The 20670-nt window shown below is 40.3% G+C and overlaps 1 protein-coding gene across 1 annotated transcript in view; it reads right to left on the bottom strand.

Annotated features, from left to right (window-relative positions):
- ALK (ALK receptor tyrosine kinase) overlaps nucleotides 1–20670 on the bottom strand; it is a 364338-nt gene that overhangs the window by 161094 nt on the left and 182574 nt on the right. Inside the window, exon 3 of the mRNA XM_009648158.1 lies at nucleotides 9736–9937. Coding sequence (XP_009646453.1) covers nucleotides 9736–9937 — 202 coding nt within the window. The remainder of the gene's footprint in view (nucleotides 1–9735; nucleotides 9938–20670) is intronic.

The raw sequence follows: 20670 nt of genomic DNA, 5'->3' as shown, positions 1-20670 counted from the left end.
CCAATAGAAAATCATGTGTAGTCAGCCTGATATAGGAGACAACAAATATCATAAGGTTACAGACTGATGCTTATAAAGAGCTGGCAACTGTGCTCGGTGACTCAGAGAACTCATGTCCATAAATAAAAACAGATGAACACAACCCTTGCAAAAAAGGTAATGAAAAGGCAAGTACTTCCAAATGAGATGGGGAGGACTGTTCATTTCTTATACAAGATACCAAAATGCTACTGTGCAAGCCATGAATGTTCATGGCTCCGCTATATTGATTCATTTTAAGAACGGGCATTATCCAGCACAGTGTGTGGAAAAGCCTTCTGCCACAGTGCACAAGTCAAGAAATAAGCCGTATAAAGCAGCGTATAAAGCAGATCTGACAACCCTGTCTGAAACCTGTGCCTTTGGTGTTGGTGTCAACCCAAAACCATGTTTTCGCCAGACTAGCTGCTGACATTAATGGCTTGCCACTGCCAGTACAAGAAAGCCCTTGAGAGAGTATTTTGTTACAGGAATATAATTTCTAATGTACCAGACATGTGTCATAGAAAACAATAAAATTGCGAAGCAAACAAAGGTAGCTATTTGACAGAAAAATGACAGAAAAATGCTTTTAGGCATTAGCAATACTATTTAACAAATATGGTACACAAGTTTTAAATTAAAAGTTCTGCGAAGTGCTTCGCACTGGTGTCAAACACTGCAGTCCTCACTGTATTCCTGCAGAAAGCAAGCCACTACAGTACTTTCCTCGATCACTGAAAAGAACCCCAAGCCACCTCCTCTGCCACTGCAGCAAGCATCAGTGTCTAAATAGTTTCTTAGCTTTCATTTCCTTCAATTTTCCAGTTGGGAGTTTATTGAGAATTAACTTGCAAATTCCTGTTGAATAAATCTTTGATTTCTTTTTAATATGCAGAAGCAGATTCTAAGTTAGTGGTCAAGTTTATCAGAGTTCTCTTTCTTCTTTCTTGAGTGGAAAACAACCTATTTGCCAGCACTTGAGAATAACAGGCACCATTTTTGGTGAGGCAGCAATAGAGAAAGTGTTCTTCAAAGTGAGGGTGCAAAGCTGGCCTACTGGACTTGAACCCTGTGGTGCAAGTCATGAAACAGAACTGAGATAATTTAAGAGTGATACCCAAGAACCTGCTTTAGAATGCAGAATCAACTGCATTACCACTACACTAACACTCGTAGCAGCTGGACAGGTCAAGGACATGATTTGAGTCTTGCAAGGTCATCAGCACAGAGTTAATAATTTCTCTCTGAATTTGAAGGGAGGAATACTGCCTAGTAAATCTTCTATAGTACTTACTACGGCAGGATAGATTTGCCTTGGATAAGAAGGAGATTCTTAAGCATTAGCAAGGAAAGCCCCAAGGAAATTGTGCACAATGACAAAACCATGCTCCAAGGTAGGACAGCTGCAGAGAAGGTTGCACAGAACTCAGAGGTTTTTAAGGTCAAAAATAAGTAGTAGATACAGAAAGCAATTATACTGCAGGCTAGTTATAAAACTTTGCCAACAGCAGAATGACAGAGAGCTTAGCTTGAGGGAAGCAGAAAAATAACTAGAAACAAGGTTGGCAATATTAATGAGGCGTGTTGCCCAGTCTCTGGAAACAAATGTTGGAGGCATTTTGGCTGTGGGAAAGCATACTTGGATGCTACGTAGCAAAGGATCCTAAAGAGACTACCTGCAATGCTGTAGAGCAGAAGGGACACCTAAACTAATAGAAAGGAAAAAGGAAAAAGGAAAAAGGAAAAAGGAAAAAGGAAAAAGGAAAAAGGAAAAAGGAAAAAGGAAAAAGGAAAAAGGAAAAAGGAAAGACGACAAAATGAAGTGTGTGTGCGTGCTTGGGAGAGAGGAGGCTGGGTGGCGTGTGTATGTGTGGTGGGTTGTTTGCTTGTTTAGGTTTTAGGAAACTGAAATTGATCCTGGCATGCCTACACTGGTAGGAAGTGCAACATGGACTAGGGCCAACATGGGGCTGAAAAGATTAGTTTGGGATGACTTTTAAAAATTGAAGTAGAAGCCTCAGGTAAAGAGGAAAACTAAAGATCTATAAAACAAGGGAAACAGGTTAAAGGAATAAGAGAAAGGGGGAAGAGAAGCAATCAGACTTTGGAAACTGAGAATAGCATAACAACCAGAAAAGAGGAGCTTCCAAATAATTCTGAAGGACACAACGTCTAAAAGTTTAAGACAGATTTTTGTGCCCAGGATTTGGACAGTATAAAAATTGGATTGGGTTGCTCAGAGTGGTCTGAAGAAATTGTTTCAGCTATGTAAGAAGTAATTTATATGAAGGAATCTTTGGTTTCAAAAGAACAAATACCCAAACCAGCCACTTTTAAAGGTGCCCCAACTCTGTTACTGTGGTCTGTTTGGCATCATTTCTACAGGGTCAGAAATGCCAGCTCTGGGGTTTCATGCACAGAAGCAGCTCTCAGAGCCTAAGGAGGTCACCAGCAGGCGCTCTGACTACTTGGAAAGCCACAAGGATCCTTGTGCCAGTGCACACTGGGTATCCAGCTCACCGCCTCAGCCCTCCTCCGCTACAGTGTGTTCAGCACTATGTCAAAAGCAGCAGAAAATGCTGCTCCACTAGGCACCCTGAAAAGTAAGCTCCTTTTTCTTCTACTGTTCCATTCTCTACATGTTAAGTAATCTGCTTCTGCAGTAAGCCAAATTTTTATGTTTGACAAAAAATTTCCTCACTTGCTACTTTTATTTTGACTTTAAAATGGCTTTTTTTCGCTGTCTTTTTTTATAATTGTAACTGGAAGTAGACTACACAACTTTGGTCTTTCCATTTGCATGTGAATCTGGCAAATGTCAATAAAAGGCAGCACTGCTACCTAATAACTGTCTGATAACATGTATTAGAAGACAAGAAAGAGCGCTTTCCCCCTCCTTACTGCCCCAAAATGATTTCCAATCAGTTTGATTGGGACTGTAATTAACTGCTAAAAAAAAAAAGTAATTGCAATTACTCATTACTGAACTTCAGTTGGTTAGCTTTTGTTGGTTCAAGAGGTCATACAATATTATTGCTTCACAATAGGATATACCACAATAGTGAATGGCACTCAAAATCCAGTTTCTGGTAATATTAATATATCATTCTTTGTAATATAGTTTGCTTCCATCTACATGTCTGTAAGAGGAAATGAACTGCTACAGTCCAATCTCAATTGACAACACACTAAATCCTTCTGGAGCAGTTTGAAGCTACTGCTTTGCTGTACTTGAGGTTACATGCAAAAATAAGACACGCTCTCAAGCAAACCAATGCTGCATAAAATCTACAAAAAGGATCCAAGTTTATCTCAAGAAATAATATAGCACTTCATCAGCAGCAAAACCACTGAGAAGTTTAAAGCAGAAGTGCACAGACATGTACCTACCTCTAGTGCTAAAGTGACAATTTAGTCTACATAATCTAGGGCTCAGGTGGTATGGGAAAACAATCTTTCCACATCTGCAAATGTATGTATATGAGGTTCATACTGTAAAGCTTTGAAGGGCTCCACTTCACCTTACTTCTGAAAGGTTTTGATTTAAATCTTCTCATCCACTGAAAATAAACTCGCAATGAACTCTTCAAGGTGCCACAATCAACAGAGTTAAATCTTTCTTCAGATGTAGACTTGAAATACTGAACAAACCAAGGTTTTATTAGGTGGAGATGAAAAACTTCTCTCCAAGTACATGCATCTGCTATAAAAAGGACTAATTCTTCACAGGTATCATGGACAATATCTTGAAAAGGGAAGGGGGAAAAGAGACACCAACTTCTTTTTCTTTCTTTGCATTTAATTTGACAGACTAAGGGACTAAAAGTTGGCTAGTGGATAACAGCACAGGAAAAATTTAAGTGCTAATTTTCTGTCTAGCACAACTGAAGTTTCCTCTCTGAAAGTAAGGATTAGTGGTGCCTGGCCACCAAGGTGGGAGAGTTTAGTTTCTAATAAATCCATAAATCCGGATTATTTTCCTGGATTACCTGAATTTCTCAAATGTATTGTTTAGACTGAATGAATTAAACTCCTGATTTAGAATTCTCTGAGTCAAATGTGCTGTATATTTTTTGAGACATAATTTGATGCCTAAAAATGACTTTAAGTGCCCCTATGAAGTACCCCTACACTCACACCCACTTAGGTCTTCATTCTTCTTATGTTACAGCCCAGGCATTTGCAAAACAAAGGCTTGAACTTAGTAATGCATTTTTTTTTCAAGGAGAAGAAGGAAAAAATACCCATCCACAAAAAAAGCCAAGCAAATTCGTATTACCACTAACCTGAGAAAGGTACTTTTAAGGTTAAAGGGTTTCAAGAAAGTCAATTCCTTCTACTAAGCCCATGGTCTGTGAGACAAACTAGTGAAGCTATTGGAAAGAAAGAAAGAAAGGAAAAAAAAAAAAAAAAGAAAAGAAAGAACAAGAAAAAACACAACACTAATACAAGAAATAACCTTCAGACTTCAAGCCCCAAGGTCAAATGTGACAGATACTAGTGATTCCTTTCTTTATTTTTCTTGACATCTATCAATGCAATCAATCTCGAGTGAAGTTATAGATGCCAGAAAAGGAATAGCCTATCATGATTTGTAGTAACCTTCAAACACAGGTGCTCTTTCTCTGTTGGAAGTGCTCTGTGCAGAAATATACACGTATCTACTAAAGTACTGGCTATACAGAGGAGTGGTATTTTATGGCTTCTTTGCTCATGCATGCATGTTCAGATCTCAGGTTTTATTTAAGAGATGCCTTTTACCTCACATATTTACACAAAAGTCTTCAGATAAATCTCAGTTTTGGTTAAGGCTCTAGACTAGTCTAGAGGTCCTACTCACAGCCCCAGAATCACACATGGCTTGCAAAGTCATTTTATGTGGTTTGCATACGTATGCCTAAATTAAAAGACATATAGTTCAGTACCAACAACTCTATGCAGAGATTCTACAGTCCACATCCCCTAAGCATGAGGCAACAGAACAGATCATGTTATCAGCATCACAGCCTCAACCTCCCTTTGCCTCTGAAGCGTTGCAAGGATTTGTGGGAAGAGACGAAGTAAGCAATTACAATCTAAAAAGACACAGGAAAAAAAAAAAAATCTAAGAGAAATTACTCTGCTCTTTTCTATAGAGAAAAACCAGCAATACAACAGAACAGGCAGTGTGCCCAGCTCATGCAGGAGATGTGGGATAGATGTCAGAAGTGAACTCAATCCAGTAGTTTAAAACTTATCTTTTGAATCTACATCTGAACAAGGCTAGAATCCTGGTATTCCTGATGAAGTAGCTGATCTGAGGATCTTCCCCACCTCCCCTTTTCAGGGAGGCCTGAATTACCTTTAGTCATGTGAACAGGATTAAGATCCACTTGTTACACATTTTTTGGGGCAAGAATATGATTATGGAATTAGTAATAAGGGAGATCTGCAATGAAAGACCAAATTCAATTTATGCTGTAATTTGCTATGGGCTTATTAAAAAGTTTGGTTTGATTTATAACATAGAATACTGCAACTTAACATTAATAGTGCAGGTAGAGGTGTAAAATAATGATGGTAACCAAAACGAGTAATGCTAATTTTTGTGCTTGCCCAACCCTAACTTCTCTGAAACACACAGATCAGAAGAAATAAAAATCAATCCTCTATTACAAACTTGGACGTTGTTGACAAGTTTTCCTTTGTGTTTTCCCCACTCTACTAAGCACATTTACAATCTAACTAGCTTTATAATTATATATTTAACAGATGGAAAAACAAGTAAGAGGTGAAATGAAATCAGTGGCCACAGTGGCGGTCAGACAAGCATCCAGAAGCCAACATTCAAATTGTGGAAGTAACTGTGCTTTGCTAAATAACTGATATGCTACATAAATGCATTTGCTGCCTCCTCACCTTCAGTAACACAAAAAAGGAAGTCCATAAATAGGAGTAAGAAGGCTTGCATACAGCACCACGGGAGCAGAAAAAAGCAAAAGATAGCACCCACATCTAGTGACATTTGGGATCAATCAGAAAGTGCTATGCTCCATGGCAGGAATTATAACAACTCTTTTGCCATTACAAAGGATCAATAGCACTACACTGATTCTCTCCCTGTATCATTTGCAGGCGCGCTTGTAAAACACAACAGAATTGCAAGAGATGCCAGAAGAGACTAAGCATATAAAAAACATATCCACAAAATCGGATCATCTAGAAACTCTATCACACAACAAATCTAATTCTAACAGAATATAGTAATGTGTTGTTTCCCATAGAGGAGTCCTACTGATTGCTTAGGAACCGAATTAGAGAAGGTCTAACCAAAGGTGTTCCAAATCCCATAGATTAAATACAGAGTAAGATCTTTCTGCTCTTTTAAAAAAACAAGAAGGTATACAATTCTGTTGAACTCAAAAAAAGGACATAATTATCTTCTGAGTGGTAAGCATTGTTGCAAATACTATTTTGAAAAGTTATTATTGTATTTGGCAAAGTTTCTGTATAATACAAAACAAGCATCCCTTTGCCAGCCTCTGGTGTTTCATCACTCGGGAACCATTCGCAGCTATCACTTCTGGCATATTTTTCCTGGTGTCTGTTCCATCTGCCCTATCCTACTGCTATGTAATGCATCTTAAATTAGCTAGTTTTCTTCCTACGCGCAGTAGATCAGCTGCAGTGAAATACGTCAAGTAAGAAAATAAAATACAAATATGCATCTTCCACACAACAATTTCTGTAATGGCTATGCTTCATTATGGAATTGGTACAACTCTAGTCCACAGGCTTGGGCTATTTTTTTCTAGAGAGAATGAGACCAGAGGGGCAAACAGAACATCACTAGTTCTGCCTTTGAGTCTTTATGTGTGCTGAGTATCCATTGAAATCACACCCGGTATTCTGCACACAAAGACAACACGGTTGAACCCTGGTAACAAATAAACATTGGGTGCTATTCTGTCTTTACCTCACTAATAAAATTTCATACCTTTACATACATTCTACTTAAAATCAGCTCCAAGTGCTGTCAACCAAAACCTTCGCTTGCCTGGTTTCACCCTGAATGAAATAGTAATAGCTGACAGCATCTACTTTTTTCTCTTGTAAATGTAGATGAACTGTGGAGACCTTGTAAGATATTAATATATGTAATTCAGGCTATGTGGTATAAAAAGAAAAAAAAAACACAAAAAGCAGGGTAAAAAGATACTGACACTGTGCATAGTTCAAGATATGAGAAAATCCACCCTGGAATTAATTTATTGCCTCACCACGCTTCAGGTGCATTTGTTTCAATAAAACATACTCTTCCTGCTATGAGCCTGACTTTCAGCAATGGCACGGACTCACTACTGCACATACAAGTCACTGGGAATACGCACGCTTTACACCTCTTGTTTGTGAAACAATATATAAAGCGCAATGAATCAAAGTGTCACCTGTGAAACTTTAAAAGTGTTTTTATTTCTAATGCAGGCTCATCACTGAGGAATTCAATTACCTCCTGCCCAGAGCTAAAATTTTAGAAGTCACTTGGTTATAGCACGGTCAAAGAATTCATTACAAAACAATACAATTCTTTGCAATTTCCAAGACAAATTAAAATACTAAACAGAACAGAGTACCACTGTAGGACTGCTAGTTCATTTAAGAACTTTACTGAATTATTCTTGACTTCCAATCAGCTATTCTTGATTCCTATTTAAAGAAAAGAAGATTTTTACAGAAGTGAGATTTGCATGTTGTTTTGTTTTGTTTTTTTTTTAATCAGAGCTGGGATAATCAAATGTTATCACTCGCAACATAGGGCAGAGGAGCATTCAAATTCTGGAATGAAGGTTCAGGGTAAGTGATAACAAACTGCTACTCTATCACCTGTGGCTGCAGTCTGTGGGTAGATACTTAACTATCCCTATGTGACATTTGTGTGGGCACAGTATGAGAGCCTTTCTGTGTTGCCGAGCTGGGAAGAGCTACTGCCTCTCACAGCGAAGAGACAAGACCAGAGGGGTTAAAATGAACCAGCCAGTTGCTCTAACTGCAGAGTTTCACAGCACACAGAGTACCAAGGAGTCAGTCCTGCAAAATCATGAAAGCCACAGGCACATCCTTGCTACCCTATGTGTTACAGAAATGCTGTTAGGGAGCAAGTTACACTTCTTGCAAGCATATGGGATAGTCAAACTATAACCAAAACCACCTTTAAAAGCACAAACCCTCTTTACTGCGGTGACAATCTCCATCTGCAACACACAGCTGAGTAGTCCATACTGTCTCCAGCAGATGGCAAAGGTAGGTGTTTGTTATCATAGTTAACGTAATCTTTCCCTTCCCTTCAAGGTTCCTTACATTCGGCACTTGCCCGTGCAAGTGAGTTCCTGGTGAGTTCTGCCTGACGGAAGATCCAAGCTGAAGCTCCTCCATGCAGCAAAGCAAAACGTTTTACACGCAGCAGTATTCCCTGCAAATGCCAAGGAGCAATGGCATTGCCAGTGCAGGAGGCACTTTGCACAAAGCATGTTTATTAGCTGTGACATAGAGCACAGCATTTGCAAAGAGCTAAGGAAGAAGACAGCTGCTGCAGCTCCCCTAATTGCCTTTCCCCAGACATCAACAGTAATTTACAATTTGGATGATGTTGCTGGAACTAAGTACGATCTAGAGTCACACAGAAGCTCTCCTCCTCACTTTTATAGGCCATGTGTTATACGAGAATTACAACTATTCAAACCATTTCTATGAGTTAGGTTATCTCCTGTCAGGTTGTTTATTGCGCATTCTTCTTTTGCTACTGGAAAATACAGAATTTGCTGTAGACAGTAATCAGATAATCACATCTTGTTACAAGCACAAGCCAGCAGGACTTGCTATTAGAAACTCTCTAATCTATTACATCAAAACAAAGAACATTTGTGATGCTTAGTAAAAATTATGTTTCTTAACACACATTTTGCAGAAGAAGTAAAAAAAAAAAATAAAAAAATCAGTATCTAGAACAGGTAGAACATTAGCCTCACTAATATCCAAATTCAATTCTAAGTTACTCCACTACTATAGCATTTAGAAATATTTACTATGTTCAGCCACGGTTCCTGCAGTTTGCTGCTAACCAAATTTTAAAAGAACGCACAGGAAGTCTGACAAATTAAGACATCATCAACAATTAAAATTAATTGCACAAAGAGGATAAAACATTTCAAACATTTGTACCCTTGAAAGATCAAAAGCTCTCCTCCTCTGGCAGTAGCTCTGAACTACTCTATTGACAAGAAATGGCATTTAAAAAAACCCACAAGCGCGAGACAAAACTTTAAATGTATGCAGACACACAAAACTGCGATGACAGTAGATATTCTAAGCCCAATAGTATACTTGGGTAAAGAAGTAGTAAAAAGAAATCTGGCAGAGCAAGTTAGACAGAAAAGCTTTCAATTTAGGATGAGTTTCCACACCAGGTCTGTACTTGTAAGCACGGAGAATAAAGATGATGTTGACTCAGAGACTCACTGTTACACGGATCCAGCAGTTTGCTGATGCTTTGTATAATAAAATAAGCACCAACCTCTAGCTTCTACAATAACTTAGACCCATGAAAGACCAACATCCACTTGGTGTGATGTCCTGCTGCTCTTAGATGTGCACTATGCATTTTGTGGCTGTATTGCTACACAATCATGTGATTCTTCTCCAGTCAAGCTGCAAGTCAAATGAGAGGATAAGACTTACCCATGTTTCTCTGGACTCTCCTCTGATAATATTTCACTGCTGCTTTCGTCAATGGGAAGGACACGAGCAATATATTCTCCACTCTGCTGGTAAAACTTATAGACAGCCACTTGAACTATGCATTGGTCACTGCTGCTTCTCAGCCAAGGGCTCAGGATGACAGGGCTCAGCCTCTCTGACACATTGAGGAACAGGAACGAACCTAAAACAGATAAGGCAACAAGAAAGCTTTAAGGGAAAAAAAAAAAAACAGAACAACAACAACAACAAAAAAAAAACCAAACCAAGCCAAAAAGCCTCACAGAGTGCAGACAAATACTTGTAATTTTTATGCTGCAGCTTACACTGCAGCCCTTCCCAACCTCCCAGTCAAAGATTATCTTTGCCAACTAGTTTGGAAAGTTTGCCCATTTTGTATGAAACCCAATATGTCAATTCACCTTTGGATGGTCCAAAACAAAGATTACATTTTAGATTTAACTCCCAGAAAAAGACACACAAAGTGGAAAAAGCCATAAATATTATTAGCAGGGAAAAATAACAAACAGCAACAATAAAAGTCAATCAATCAGGAGACTTCCAAAGCTTAGCCCATGCAGGCGATTATGGAGTTTTAGGTTTAGATTCTTGTTTTCATGTACCTATTCTTCGTGGACTTCATCTCCATCTCTGAAACTTCTCAGAGATGGTCCAGAGCCAAATGTTATGGCCTTGGTCCAGTGGGATCTTGAGCTGACAGCTCAGATATATATTAATACTTTATATCTGTTTTTCTCACCCAAATAAAGAGCACAAATTCAATAGCTTTACTTTTGTTCTTCTATAAACAGAAGAGTGCAGCATTTTTAAGTCATTAGAGTCAGGATAAAGGCCTGACAATTTTCTTTCTTCAGCAATTCATTCTAACGTATTAATTTTATATGCAGCTAATCCACATTAAACATTTCATTATTATCCAGTACATTGACTCCCTTGGCCTAATTCTATTTCAATACAATCTGAAGCTTATCCACTGGGACAGAGGTAATGCATTTTCATCACACTGTTGCTCATTTCAGGTAAGTCAAATTACTCCTTTTTGGCAGCCAACCAATTTACCAATTTTTCCACAGAGCAAGCACATCGGGGTGTGTAGTTGGTAAATGAAAGGTGCAGTTAGGTAAATGAAAGGGACCAACCCTTGAAGCAAGAACGATTGTGATACTCCACAGATTCTAGCAAGACTGGTCAGATAATCAAGACAATGAGATTTCATTTCCTGGAGAGACCATTAATAAAGTCTGTCTGTTAATACTTAAAACACACAGATCTGATGAACAGTTTAATTTCATTGAGAGAGAAACTAAGGCTCAACGGGGCTGTAATCATAGAATCATAGAGTGTTTTGGGTTGGAAGGGACCCCTAGAGGTCATCTAGTCCAACCCCCCTGCAGGGAGCAGGGACACCGCTAACTAGATCAGGTTGCTCAGAGCCCCGTCCAACCTGGCCTTGAATGCTTCCAGGGATGGGGCCTCTACTACCTCTCTGGGCAACCTGTTCCAGGGTTTCACCACCCTCATTGTAAAGAATTTCTTCCTTATACCTAGTCTAAACCCTGGTTTAGTTTAAAACCATTACCCCTTGTCTTGTCACAGCTGGCCCTACTAAAAAGATTTTCCCCATCTTTCCTATAGGCCCCCTTTAGGTATTGAAAGGCCATAATCAGGTCTCCCCGCAGCCTTCTCTTCTCCAGGCTGAACAAGCCCAACTCCCTCAGCCTGTCCTCATAGGAGAGGTGCTCCAGCCCTTGGATCATTTTTGTGGCCCTCAATTTAAATCCCTTTTTAAGTTTGCCTGAATTTTAGCAGGAGCAGCAGCTTGGTTTTGAAAATACCAAGGTTGAATCTTTAGAGGAATAATCTTCAACATCACTGCACAGGCTCAGCTGTGATCCAGGGTGTCTAAGAAATCCTGTGGAAGGGCCACGAATGGATCCTTCTTGCCTTCTCCTCAGTGTTTAAGCTGTGGACCACAAGGGGCAAACCAGCTGCTCTGAGCTCCTGTGGTAGTTCACCTCATCCTAAAATGGATCTGGTGACTTGTCCTTTGGTGGCTCCCATTTTCCTCCACTGAACTGAGGGTCAAGAGCTCCGATTTTAGTATGTCACTCTCAGATGCCAGTTTAGAACAGGGGAATTGCACTCATGCTCACAGATGTCCCCTTTGAAAAAGTCTGATTTGGCAATTCATCTGAGGTGACACAGAGGGTAATAATGGAAGGGCTAAAAATGAAACCTGGATTCCTGTCAACCACCACGTCTCCCTCCCATACGCACATTTATCATAACCAGCATTTTTGACATACTTGTCAGAAACAGTGTTCTTGACATTGGTATCATGTTAATGACATATCTAAAACTAGAAAACATTTGTACTGAAAGAAACATGCAGAAATACAGAAGGTACAGCCTGCTCAGATGTCAAGGTTTGTCAACAGAGAGGAGCAAAATGTAGTCGCAGCATTTTTTTTTAATAAAAAGATTCCTTTGTGTGAAATAATAGCCTTTAATCCATTTACTAACAGAATGGTTTGACGAGTTTAAACAAGCTCTGTTATTGTTGCAGTTATACATACACAGTATTTTTGCTGGTCAGTAAAATAAAAACAAAAACCCAGCCACATGTATCATTCTTTCCTGTCTTTCCCTTTTGTTGCAAACAAAAGAGAATTAGAACACTAAATCTTGTGGCTTTAATTGTACCATCCTCATAAGAACAGTGAAATCTGTGACATGAAAGGGAGCAAAGAGACTTCTGCTGGTGGCAGAAAGACACTAAGCATCGCAATAATTGCTGATGGTAACTTGCCAGGTACAAGAGCCATTTGCTCATCTTACTGCCTTGCAACAGGGAGTCAGATTTTAAAAATAACAAACAACAAACAAAGGCAGCTCTCACTCCTCCTTTTCTTGCAGTGGTTCTAAACAGAGCTTTCAAGGGTAGTCCCTCTTATGGCCTGCTCTTACTGCTCGTCTAGTCCATAAGTGCTACGGAAAGAACTATCAGAGCCGCATTTGGCTCTGGTGTTATCGGAACCGTTTCCAAAGTTGAAATGAGGGGTACTTGCTATGAAACCACACAGAAAACGCAGAGGCTTTGTTACACAGCAGAATCTGCAGATTCCTGTTCACGCAGTACAAGTTAGATCTGCTTATTACAGCACAGACAGGTGAGTTCCTATAATGACCCGGCCTGGTATCTATAGCGTACATTAACATCGCACATACCCTTTTCCACATAAGCAATAGACTCGAAACACCGATTCAGACAAACCCCATTTAATGAATTTGCTGTCTCCAAAGCATACATGACATATCTGTCAGTCAGCTGCACACATACACACACATACACAAAGACAACAACCCGCTGACAGAGGCCCAAATCCTCTTTCATTAAAGTTGACAGGACTTATGCTACTGAAATCAATGGCGTCAAAACCCACAAAGGAATAATTAACGTGTCTGAAGTGAGAAATGATACATTTTGAACACAAATCTTCATTCTCCTCCCTTCCCTCACAGGCTCAGTCTCTTAGTCACTGCTTGCCACTGTTTCATGCGACAGCCTCCCACAGGATCAATATGAGCACCATTTCCAGGATCAGATCGGAGACCGCTAGTTAGAAAGAGTTAAAAGATCACATGGAGATCAATACCCCATCCATGCTGAGAGACAGAATAATATTCTGTTTCACACCAGTGGACTTTCTGGGCAAAATTAGAAGCTGCCAGTTCACTTGTATTTCCCTCCAGCAGGAGGGAATCCATGTGGCACGCTCTGAGATCATTCTGTAGACATGTAAGACTCTAAGGTTCCAGCTATAATTTCCTTGCATTTATTTTCTCCTATTAGCTCGCAGCTCTAATAAGGCTCTTGGGATCTTTCTGGGTGAATAGCTAGAAAAAGCACTGTAGCTTCAAACAAACTTCTGCTGCTATTTAGATATCAAGGGATATAAGCTGAGATGAAAGGCCCCTTCACGGTACATGCCACCAGTGTCATGTTCTACTGCTCAGGACTCTGAAGGATCTATTCGCTTTTCAGAAAAATGTTCGCCAATGAGTCATTTCGAGAGTCTTCCGCTACAGGTTTTAAATTGGACTCTGGTGGCACAGCACAATGCTGATATTAAAGAGATGCAGTTAAAATAATCACTTTATAACTAGATACACAGCCACAGACCCAGGCACTTAGCACTTCCTGGGTCCCGAGCTCATTCATCATCATCACGCAGAACCATGTGGTTGCAGTGGGAACAGCATTCAGTCTTTTCCACCAAATACACCTGTGTTTGCATTTTGTGACTGAAACCCTGCAAGCTGATATTGCTCTGTGGTGTTTCAGAAATTGCTGGTCTATATTGCAAATACTTTATTTCCTACATTCCCCCTAAACACTCACAAACTCTGAGAGAAACCTACCAGTAGCAGTCAGCTTCTAATCATATTTTTCTGTACATTTTTAATACCTGCAGTCACAATGCAATTGTTTTCCTCATCCTCATGCGTTGTGTCTGATAACATCTCCAGCAACTTGCTGTCACTTCAGACAAACACACATGAAAAGATATTTATGCTTAAGCACAGGGAATTACTGCAGTTGACATAAAAAGAATAATACAAGACAAATTAATATATCCTGCAAGAAAAAATTGCTGTTGATCTTTTGGAAGCTTGTTTACAACGTTTTAACATTCATGTCACAAAAAAGGAAGGATGGCTTATCAGCTTAGTAGCAAGATGTTTTTGAGATGATGAAGACAGCTTCAAGTTGCGCTGTTCAGAACTAATGAGGTAACAGAGATATTTGTAAAGAAGAAAATTGATGCTAATGTACTATGCATGTACAGATACACTATGAAGAAATCACCTATCCAAAGAAGCTTTCAAATGAAGGGGTATAGACTGGTAAGACTCAAAACCAGTGAAGACAACCATTTCTGCAATCTTTGGCCCAACATCCTTGTCTGATACAGATGCATAAAGCATCCGAAATTCATGCCAGTAAGAATGCTGAGGCAACCCTGAGATCTTCAAAAGACAGAACCATTGCTTGGCCCTAGGAACTGGGAAAACTCAGTATCCTATTGCTAGCCCCTTTAAAAGGTGGTCATCTGATAACAACCCAATAGCTTTGAATGCACCCTGCTAACTGCTCATACCCTAAATCCTTCCTAGTCAGTCTCAGGGTAAACGCAGTACAGAGCCAGGTCAGGTTCTTCTGCTAAACAACCTCATGATGCTCAGCGAGGTCAATGCACCCTATTGCATCCTTCGACCTCTCTGAGGCAGCAGTCTAGGAAAGATGGCTGCAGGCCAAAAAGACGTCAGCCTGAGAAGTTACAGTGGAAAAGAAGCTTCTTCAGGAAAGCATTCACTGCAGAAAATACCAACCAGCTCTTCTGGGACAAACACATAGAGGCAACTCCTCAACTTGCACCTGAGGTCTATGTTCTTGTATACCTGATATCACACAATCAAATAAGATCCTAAAGACATGACATCAAACGGAGCAATGGGACATAAAAATCAGTTACAGAAGTGGCATGCATTAGAATTCATGAAGAAGGAAGTTCACATTATTCAAAAATAATATTTAGCAACACACCCAAGCCAATAATACACACAGAGCAGACATCCAGATACCTGATACAAATTAAAGTGTCCCCATGCCAATTCAAGCAGATTTCTTCCCTAATAACCAAAGACCAAAGTTTTGGTATTTTAACTTACTTTCTTGAAAAGCAAGGCTCAAAATGCAGCTAGGATGACTTAATCTGATCACAGTTATAAAGCAGCAATTTAACAATCTTTTGCAAAACTGATAGATTGTTATTCTGAACATAAACTCCATCTTCCTACTAAAAGGATTTTATTACCTTTCACGTACAAGTTCAATACTCTGCCAGATTAAATTAGAGCTGTAAAAACTATTAACAGTCAACGTCTGTTGGGGACTGTACAGTAGGAAAAAAAATTTAAATCAAGTTTTATGGTCTTTGGAGATGCTGACTGGAGAGAACATTTCCACTAGTATCACAAAACATCCCACAGAGCTGGTCTTTGGATTCATCATTTTACATTCAACTTCCAAATTAACTATTCAAGCAAAACTCTCATAGGAAGAGCTCAGTAGCTGGTAAAAGCCATGGAAGAACTGGGCACTACCTGAGTGACAACATTAAGAAAAGATACTGTTATACTTTTTCTAGGCTTATTTATACAGATTTTCTAATTGCCTCATCAAGGCTCCGAAATGTGCTGAACACTAAGAATGTGAATAATCTCCAGTGCTGAGTGCGATGTGACTGCATAAGCACCAAAAGATTTGCAACATGCTATACTTGCATCTGACTTAAAATTCAGGAAGGTAACAGCCTTTGAATTATTACAAAATTTGGAGCTGAACAATTCTTAACAATCTAATTATGGTAATTGGATGGTATCTTACCTCTTTTGAAGTCCATCAGAGTTCTTGCTATTAGCTTAAATAGAGCCATGATTTCACTTCCAATACCTAGCAGGTATGTGAGCACATTTCTCTAGATGATGCAAGAGCAATTCAGAAGCGCTAATGAATTCATACTAACTCTTCTGGGCATGTGATAAATTACACAAATGGACAAGTTAAGGAAGATATTAAACAACTGCAAATAGCATGTGGCCAAGATTGGTATCAGAGCAGAGATCTGCAAGTCAAGGGTCTTTAAGATAACCTCCTATTCAAGTATTTTTCATTTCCTAAATATAAAGAGGAAGGCCAATAATCCGTCAAAGCAAAATAAAGTCAAACTTTGTCCTCTCACTAAGGCATCAGGCAAAGCTGATTTGCCCCATTTTATTTCTCTTAAATTCAAAGACTTCACTCATATAGAACTTCCTCCCTCAAACATCCAGTATTCACTGTGAACCTTCAGAACTGCAGCAGTGGTATAGAAATATAACTTGAAGTTAGGAAAGATAGGAGTCCTCCCTTTTCTCACACTCCAGTCCCAGAAATTTTCCTTATTAATTTACCTATCCTCTTAGAGGCAATCCTGAAGCCTTACACAGAGGGAACAGTCTCCTAGCAGTGACCTTCACACACCTCTTTTACAGATTTCCTCTGTTGCTTCCCTAAACTCAGGCATAGTGTCCAAAGGGACACTATTATAAAACTTGATTACTATTTATCAGTTTGAATTCCAATAATCCCTAGCATATCCATATGGGAAGCAAAATCCCATCACACCACTTACTTCAGACAGACAACAATAAAAGATGTTTTTCTCACAAAGCGTTTTACATCCAGTTTTTCAAAAGGAAAACGTCAGAAGAAGAAGAAAACAATTAAAAGCTCCAGGTATTGCCTTCTGTAATGGGAGCTAGAGCCAGATGCTGTTACAGCCCAATTCCTAAATGACTCAGCAGTGTTTGCTCCCAGCTGAAAAGCACTGAACTGAAAAAAGTAGTTAGTTAATTAAAAACTTAAAATTCAATGCTGAAATTAAAATCTTTCCTAGACAATGACAAAAGAGTGTTTAAATAATTCAGCCTCGCACAGCTGATTAACCAATATGCATCTTCTCTTTTGCTGCTTACAGAGGCAAATGGCAAGTTACTTTTGAGATCTCTGTTCTGAGACTAGAAGATAGGAGAATTTTCTATCATCGTGAGCAAGACAGACAGACCTAAAGGGAAAGCTAAGAGGAAGCTGGTTCTGTCAATAAAAACAGAGAGGCAGAACGCCGTTCAGTACTTCACAGTATGCGCAGTAGTTAAGGGCAGGGTGTGAAAGGAAGCCTAATGCTGTGCCTCTAGTTGCCACTTTGCTCTCGAGTGTGCTTATTCGATTACACTCAGGAGGCTAAAAGCTTAAAAATTAAGAAGTCTGACAATACTCTGATGCACCAGTACCTGAATAGAAACATGCCTGGAACAGAATGGGGTTTGCAACAACTCACGGTTCAGTGACGCCAGAGACCACATTAAACAAGTAGCAAGTACTGTAAGTTATTCCCCTGAAGAACTAGAAAAGCCACAAGAGAAGGCGCATAATTAAATCCTGTGCCAGGATTAAACTCATCACACAGAGGCTGCCATTATGTCAGCTTTAAGTGTGCAAGAGTTATAACTCAGACCACCAGAGAATCATGATATTGGTCCACAGATAACATAAATAAGATAAATCTTGAGGAGATGGTGTACTTTAATGTCTCATACATTTTAATCTGTCCTTGTCAGCCTCTCCTCTACAAACATGTATGTGCATCCATGCAAACATCACCAGGAGACAATTAGCTGGCCAGCTCTCCCCAAAAGTATTGGGAAAGGCAAAGATCCTATCCAGAGCTTGTTGAATGCCTGATAGCATAAAGCAACTGTCGCCAAATCCCTGCCCATCCTGAGGCTCAGCCATCCTTCCTCCATCTCTAGTCTCCACATCTCTTCCATCCCAAATCTGCCGTTCAGTAACTCAGTTATCAATTCTGCACTATCAATTCTGTGCGCCAGTTTTGTCTGGCAGACCTCTTCCCACTCATCTTTTTAGGTCCAGAGCTTCCTCATATTTTCTGTGCTTTCCTAAGTCATCATTGCAGAGATGAAAAGGGAGAAGAGTGGCTTGGCACATCAATTATGGGATGGAAAGAAATGCAGATGGCAGAAACCTTTTGAGGACCACTCAGCTCTCTTGTGAAAACTGCACTGGCTGCTGGTTTTCCTTCTGCTGATTCAAAAAACCCACTTGACATTCCTGTATAAGAAAAAAGCAAGCTTCACCCACACACCACTTGTCAAGGAGTAGACAAGTGAGGAAACAACAACCCTTTCCCCTAGGTCTAACAATGGGTTAGAGCTTCCTTGACCATTGACAGACATGCTGAAAAAATGATGTGGCAATCAATGAAAGAGAACAGGAGTCCAGGAGCTTACACATAATGACTTTTCCCTGGGCCTTCAGATCAGTTATTAAGTGTTCTCCAACAAGACAGTTAAACTTCACATTTAGACAGCATTTTATAAATTCAAAATGTTGCACAAACATTAATTGATTAAACCTCAGGACTCTAAAAATCCATTTTTCAAATTGGAAAAGAGCACAAAAGTGAGGGGCTTTCCTCTTTAATGCAGTAAAATCAGGTATCACATAGAATTAGCAGTTTGAACTGCTCAAGTGCCAACAATACTATTTACAATGGCAACATTCATTTGAAAGAGCTGGTTTCATCTGCTTCTTGCAGTTAGCTCTAATTAAAATTCTACCTAATCTGCCTCATTCATGAAATAAAACAGATTCTCCTTTCTATTCTGAAGATAGCGGCACAGGTGAAGGAAGGAGAATGGTTCAGATAAAGGCTACATGTCCTGGTGAGATCAAATCTCAATAGAATGGACTCCAGCTATCTGGTCTCAGTTCTGGCCTCTGGAGAGCCTTCCGGCCCAAGGAAGGAAATGACCTGCCCACTGCAGTCACTGTTTCACAACAGGATCACTGAACCACAGGAACGGGAAGGCCCCTCTGCAGGTCTCCATTCAATGGCCTGCTCTGAACAGGACCATCACCAAGATTAGATGAGGGCAGCTATGGCTTTGTTTGGCCAAGTTTCAAAAGACTCCAGGCATGAAGATTCAGCAGCCTCTCTGGGTAACCTGTTCCAGCACCGTACTCCCCTCCTGGTAAAAGTCTTCCCTGAAGTCCAATCTGGACCTCCCAAACAGCAAAGTGTTGCCACTACCTCTTGTATCATCTGCTACTGCTGAGAACAGTGTGTCTCTGCTGTCTGTGTATCTCTCCATGGGGTGGTTGTAGGCCACCACTAGGTCACCTCTTGGACAGTCCCAGGGATTTGAATACATCCAGCTTCTCTGAGTAGTTCCTAGTTTGGTAGTCTCCCAGTACTGGCTGCCCCTTTCCTGAAACCATGCTGTTACATGCCAAGGCCTGGGAGCAGTCTTGGCTTGAAAAGAAAAGGCACTGAGTTCTTCCACCTTCCCCGTATTATCTGTCACTAGGTTGTGTTGTTATCTCCTTCTAAAAAATCATAGAAACATTTGGTTGGAAAAGACCTTTAAGATCATCAAGTCCAAGTGTACCTGTCCACTACTAGAGCATCCCAGGGATGGGGACTCAACCACTTCTCTGGGTAGCCCATGCCAGTGCCTGATAACCCCTTCAGTGAAAAAATTCTTCCTAATATCTAACCTAAACCTCCCCTGGTGCAACTTGAGGCCGTTTCCTCTCGTCCTATCACTTGTTACTTGGAAGAAGAGACCAACACCCACCTTGCTACAACCTCCTTTTGGGTGGTTGTAGAGGGTGATAAGGTCTCCCCTCAGCCTCCTCTTCTCCAGGGCGAACAGCCCCAGTTCCCTCAACTGCTCCTCATCAGGCTTGTGCTCCAGACCCCTCACCAGCTTGGTTGCCCTTCTCTGGACATGCTCCAGCAACTTAATGTCCTTCTAGTAGCGAGGGGCCCAAAACTGGACACAATATTCAAGGTGTGGCCTCACCAGTGCTGAGTACAGGGGAAGGATGATTTCCCTGGTCCTGCTGGACACACTATTCCTGATACAAGCCAGGATGCCATTGGCCTTCTTGGCCACCTGGGCACACTGCTGGCTCATATTCAGCTGGCTGTTGACCAGCATCCCCAGATCCCTCTCTGCCAGTCAGCTCTACAGCCACTCTTCCCCCAAGCCTGTAGCGTTGCATGGGGTTGTTGTGACCCCAGTGCAGGACCCAGAACTTGATCTTGTTGAACCTCATGCAATTGGCCACAGCCTGTCCAGGTCCCTCTGTAGAGTCTTCCTACCCTCAAGCTAATCAACACTTCCACACATCTTAGTGTCATCTGCAAACTTACTTAGGGTACACTCATGCTTTAATGTGTACCAAGGAAGACCAATGGATCATTT

Source organism: Egretta garzetta, unplaced genomic scaffold, assembly GCF_000687185.1.
Source record: "Egretta garzetta isolate BGI_Z169 unplaced genomic scaffold, ASM68718v1 scaffold11, whole genome shotgun sequence".
Classification (NCBI taxonomy): Eukaryota; Metazoa; Chordata; class Aves; order Pelecaniformes; family Ardeidae; genus Egretta; species Egretta garzetta.
The sequence above is the reverse complement of the archived record's forward strand: the minus strand, read 5'-3'. Positions and strand labels throughout refer to the sequence as shown.